We start from the raw sequence: 6,000 nt of genomic DNA on the forward strand, positions 1-6,000 counted from the left end.
GTATTTACTTGCAGAAGAAGCTTTTGTAAAAGTGATTTTGTTTGTTTTTTCTTTTAGGGAACTAGCTTGCTGATTTTATGTGTGTGTGTGTGTGTGTGTGTGTGTGTGTGTATACATACACACATATATCTATGCGTGTGTGCATATGTATGTGTGTTTGTATGTGTGTATATATATACATGTTTACTTTAAGAACTGCTTGGAAACAATCAAACCCACAATTTTAATGAAATCACAAATGAGATTTATGTACGCCTTCTTGTAATACAGGCAGGTCTGTACTTTTTTTACTTGAAGAGCAGTTAAAGAAAAAATAGCTTTCAATTATCTTCAGATTCTTGTTGGGCCTAAACACAAAAGTGACAGAATCTGGGCAGGAATTTATCATGCAGCTTCTTTGTATTTGAGGTAACATCGTAGGAGTATGTTCTACAGTGATCTTGCTATCCAGTGCTTAAGAAATAATACAAGAATAAAATTTTGTTACAGTACACAGGCAGATAATATTACAGAGCAAGAATAAATGGCATTTCCACATGTGTATAAACATAAAATGGCAAGAAAGAGGTGTTTATCCATAACGTTACCTGTAATCCAGGCTAAAATAAGTCATAAAACCACACCTAGATGCTGGTATGTGTTCATATCCTTTGTGTATGTTTGAAGTTCATAATATGGCACAGGCATACTCTAGCAAAAAGATTGCTATGAAAAATAGATGTGTGTGTGAGCATAAAATAGAGATTTTAATATTATTTTGACATTTTATGTTTAAAGTCATCTAAGGTTATGGAAATTGTTGCAAAAATAATTCCTTTACTTAAGAAGTTTCCATGCAGAAGTTGAATAAAGAAAATATTTTAGAATATGGTTCATCAGTTAGTGCAACAGATACATTTCCCCGAGCAGCACATGGCCTGGATCAAAGCGTCTCATGACTTGGATCAGTGCAGCCAAATCATTATGTATTGATTGGAATCCCGCTGAAGGATTAACCCCTTCGTGTGCATCAGAATTTGGGCTTTAACCTTGGTTTTAGTGGCCAGAAAGCACTCTGACATTTCTGCCAAATCTTAGTGAGGCCAGTAGCCCCCACTCACCCCTCGTACTGAAGAATTCTGCGATTATGTGGTTCCTTTTTTATGATGAATTTTACATTTGAAAACACTGATGAATCTTTTACTGGGATATATAAAAGCTATACTTGTGCAAAAAAAAAAAAAAAAAAAAAGAAAGAAAAAATGACTGTAAGACCAAAGAAAAATAAAGGGATAGATAGCGTGGTGGGAAAGTGAGGGCTGCAGACTTGGTGCTTTTCTTTTCATAGTGCTGTGGAACGCCTTAGGTCCTGGTCGTGTTGTGTTTTAAGAATGCATTGCTGTATGGAGATGACATCTCTTCCTGATGAAGTTGAATTGTAAATATGCAGTGTTCATAAATTTCTCAGCAAAATACCAAGTGGGATATTAAGCAGATCTGTCAAATGATTTCTCCCCCATCCATGTTAATTTAAATTCTTTACAAAGCTTTTAATTAATGAATGAAACGTAGGAGGATAGCTAAGTAAGAATGACACGTGCTTCGCTGCAAATGGTACTTAATTTTGTTTTGAGAAACCACAGGCAGAGTCAGTTGGGTACCGTGCAATGTAAGGGGTGTTTCGGGATCTGCTGTTTGTCGCCGTAGGTGTTTGACACGGTGAATTTGGTGCAGGAGTTGCAGTTACAACACTTTCTCTCTTTCTTTCCTCCAGTTTATCCCATGAGGAGCACTCACATAGCCATCCGCTCTATGGACATGGTGTATGCAAATGGCCAGGCTGCGAAGCAGTTTGTGAAGACTTCCAGTCGTTTCTAAAGTAAGAATGGTTTTTTTGGCTCTCGGATTGTATAGGAAGCATGCCTCAAAATTTTGTGTGCTGTCACTAACCGTGGGCCTGATCCAAAGGCCACTGAAGTCAACAGAAAATTCCCTTCACCTTCAGTGGCTTTTGGATCAGGCCCAAGAACATTTTAGCAGGGGATATTAAATTATCCCTGTGGGGAAAGTGTGGTCTTGCACAGTGTATTACTATAAAATACAATGTTTGCAATTCTGCAGCCTGCTTTTTTTTAATTATTATTTAAATAATTTTTTAAGTTGCAGTATTGATAATGTAAATAATATAACCTTGGTTTAACCTTGATTTCACTTTAATTTAGAAACTTAGTCTGAAATTAACTCCGTAATTGAACAGGGAATTGCAGAGCATCATGTGAAATTTAATTTATGTCAAATAAGTAACTAATGAACAAAGTCTACACTCCTAAAAATAAACTATAATTATATTAATTGGGCCCCTGCAGTTTGCTGCAGACCTTCCCTTGCTGCCAAAGAACACAGTTGTACGCGTTGCGTGAACAGCGCATTACGGGCTGGTACGTGGTAATGCGAGCATCCAGCGCAGGGGAGGAGAGGCAGCGCTCCGAAACCTTGCACGTGGCTGCTGTGCGTATCAGCCTCGTGCCTCCACGCGGCAGCGCGGATGTGTTCGCCAGGTAGTCGTGCCCTTCTGGTAGGGCCAGGTACACCCTGCAGTGTGCACTGATGTTCATTCCGAAGTGCCCTGGCTGTTCTCTCGTTAGGTCTGCCCAAGCACGGTTTATGATTTACGTGCGCAAAGGGACACGTTCTGCTCTCCTTTGCAGTGGTGATCTCTTGAAGTTAATCCACGTAAATACGTGGAATTCTTCAAGATGCATAAGTAGAATTAGTCGCAAAACTCTCAGTTTTGTCTTTCTGGGGCAGTTCCCTGGATTTTTGGGGGGTAAGGGAGGAGAGGAAGATAGCAAGTGAAAGGATGTTTATTAGGTGGTGACATGCAGATAGTTTTTTGCTCTCAGAACAAAATGGGCTGGTTCTGCTTCCACTGAAATCACTGGCAAAATCCTCCTGAATTCAGGAGGAGCAGCACTGGTCCCACTATAAACATAGATTGCAAGTAAGGAATGGCACAGTAATGAAAAGGTTCTCATTACAAGAGGATTACAAAATAAGAAGTTACTAGTCATAAATTTCCATGAAGGGTGGCCTCATTTCTTTTAATTCATCCTGTTGTTCACTTAAGTGAAATAAATGCTAATCTCTCCATACTTGCCAGCTCATTCATATTCATATGCCACACTGTAGCATTTAAACCTTTAAAACAATTCTAATTTTTATTACATTTAACGCCAGGGGAAGGTGCTGTGATAGCATTAGATACTGGAGTAACTCATGTAGTCATATAAGGTTAGCAGATGCCTCCTTGCCTTCCCTCGGGATCCTCCGTTCCATAGCAGGTCTGTTGGTTTTAGTAAGACTACTTGGGGAGCAGTGCGCTACTTGACACAGTTATGTGGAGAAAATACAGCCCTTATATCACGGGTCATGGGTGGAGACAAGATTGGTTTCCTTTGATATTTTTGAGTTGTTTCAATGAGTAGACCAAGTCTGCTGGTTCACCTGGAGATGCTGTGAGTGATCAGGAGGTAGAAATAGCCTGAAAACCATTACAAGCTTAGGACTCCCCAGCAGGAAATGGCTCCATCTACTCCCAGCTCCAAAATTTCAGTTCTTTTATCATTTACACTTTCAAAGCATCCATCTTTTCCCCCCATCAGAACCTTTCAACAGAAAAATTTTGTGCGACTTTCTTAAACCCATTGACTCGTGTAAATTTTCTCATTATCCAAATTCTACAATGGAAGAAACTTTCTCTAGACAAAGTCGCATTGTTCGGCGTGATATTTAACCCAGAACAAGTGCAGAAACGAATGTCCCTGGGCAGCCTATTGACACTGTGAGGAAGTGAGCGTTTCTCCATAAAATGATACCGTAGCGTTCAAGTCTCCTGTGGAGCATCCATCCTTAAATTATATTGCCATTTATGAAAATTCATTACTCAATGAAAAGATAACCGGTAGATGCTTTAACTTTGTTTCTGGTACTTATATAATCCAAGAAGATCTTCTGACAGCCCCCTCAAGAGAAAAGCTCTTGCTTACCAAGTGAAATACAGCCAGTGTATCAATCGAACATTGCTTAATTTCACTTACCTCCATAAAAAGGCCTGTTAGAAAAAGCAAAGAGGAGTTATATGTGGAATGAAAGCCCCGTATGCCAATAAAATGATTCTGCAGTTAAGGGAGAAAAAAGGACTCACAGGTCTAAAACATGGTTCATTTCTTTTCCTCCTGAGGAAGAAATAGCATAACTGTTGGTAAATCAAAACCAGAGATTTGACACTCTTCTGTGATCATTCTGTAGTGTTTGTTCCCAAGGTGAGGTACACCACAGGGCCCTTGATTTCAAAGATAAATACTGTACAAATAACGATCCTAGTTGTCTTTCACTCACAGCCAACAGGAGGATGCTTATCAGAACCAGCAGATACTCAGTCTATTGTACACATTTATTTCCCTGCTTTTTTTTCTGAAATAAGTTGCAGTTTTAGTGTTGTTTTGTTTAATCTATCAGCTATTGGTTATCATGTGATGTGATATCAGTTAGAGCTAACTGATAGCAGCAGGGGCCTCTGCTAAGCCTAGTGAAACAGTAGCACCCTGCATCGTCCAGAGCCTAAAACCAAAACCGAGTCCAGTCGCACTGCTGCATCCCGACGGCCTTCTGCCGAGCTGTAGGAGGCGAGGTGAAGGCTGGAGGGTGCACCCGTGCCTTGTGCATTAACTGGGATCCCCGTCGTAAGCTGCAACGAAAGCAGCAATCAGTAGCGCGCAGACTTTCCTTAAAAAAATGACTCTGTTCTTGATTTCATTTGCATATGCTTAAAGACCGTTACAGATAGAAAAATATCTATACCCGTATATACACAGCTCAACACACGTGTATATGCCCCTATACAGCAGCTCGCTTAGGAAGTTGCTGCTGGAGGGAGAGTGGTTTATTCCGCAAGGTACCCAGGGCAGGCGCTGAAGGAGAAGATAGAATAGGGTTTCTTTCTTTCTTTCTTTTGGATTGTGATTTGGATGTGTGCAGTCGTTTCAAAGTCGCAGATAGCCTTTAAATGAGATGCACGCACCTTGGGAGAGATCCTGCCATCCCCTATTACCCTGACTCTAGGAAGCTGCTTTATGCGAATTTAACTTTGAAGAAAATGAAGGCGAGCTTATGTGAAAGAAACTACTAAGTGCACTCTGTAATGTTTTCACAAGTGTTTTTATCATGGTAACATCTTGTTTACTTTAGTTGCCTGCCTAAAACTACTTGGAACATGTTAAGAAAACATTTCGAGAAAGCTGCTACAAAGAGGCTTTTGTTTAGCAGCAACTGTGAGACTGCTCCGCGCACAAAGGTGTTAACTTTCAACCCCTTAAGCACTTCCACATGAAATTCCAGCAATGATGTTTGTGGTTTTGCAAAAACAAAGTGTACATTAAAGAAACCAGGTATATGCTAATACATGTTGAAGTAGGCCCGGAAACCGTAAATTGTTTCAAACGCCTTAATTGCTATCATTTGCATGTCAAAACGCTCGGCGCTGACATCGCCTCCCGCTAGCGCAGCCCGTGGCCGGGCGCGGAGCGGGGCCGCCGGGCCCGGAGCCGCCGCGGGGCCGAGCGGAGCGGCCGCTCCTGCAGCGCCCTCGTTCCCCGGCGCGGCGGGTTCGAGCCCCGGCGGGAGCCGCCGCCGCGCAGCGCCGGGTCGGGGTGGCCTAAATCCCACAGTGCCCTCTAGTGACACCTGCGCCACGAGGAGGGAAAGTTTTCCCGAAGTCGCCCCAAAAAGCACCCCGAATGTCCCCCCCACACCACCAGCCTCCCCGTGCTCCGCTCCCCTGGTGAGCAGGTGAGACGCGAACTTGAGCTAACTCGCCTAATTCCAGCTTTATATGCAGGCATAAATACTTTTAATCCCACGGTTAGCGTGCTGGTTTTACTAGAAAACACCTCAAGTGTCTGTCTGCACTACATTGTGAAACATTTCTGCACGCCGGGTACGGATACCGAGGCGTCCTGTCGT

At 42.2% G+C, this 6,000-nt stretch overlaps 1 protein-coding gene across 12 annotated transcripts in view; it reads left to right on the plus strand.

The window, feature by feature from the left end:
* Positions 1-6,000, plus strand: part of FOXP1 (forkhead box P1) — a 370,707-nt gene that overhangs the window by 326,372 nt on the left and 38,335 nt on the right. For all 12 annotated transcript variants that reach the window (XM_062585701.1, XM_062585713.1, XM_062585712.1 and 9 more), the window contains one exon: positions 1,754-1,858. In XM_062585701.1, the coding sequence (XP_062441685.1) occupies positions 1,754-1,858 (105 nt within the window). The remainder of the gene's footprint in view (positions 1-1,753; positions 1,859-6,000) is intronic.

Source organism: Rhea pennata, chromosome 12 (genome assembly GCF_028389875.1).
Source record: "Rhea pennata isolate bPtePen1 chromosome 12, bPtePen1.pri, whole genome shotgun sequence".
Lineage (NCBI taxonomy): Eukaryota > Metazoa > Chordata > Aves > Rheiformes > Rheidae > Rhea > Rhea pennata.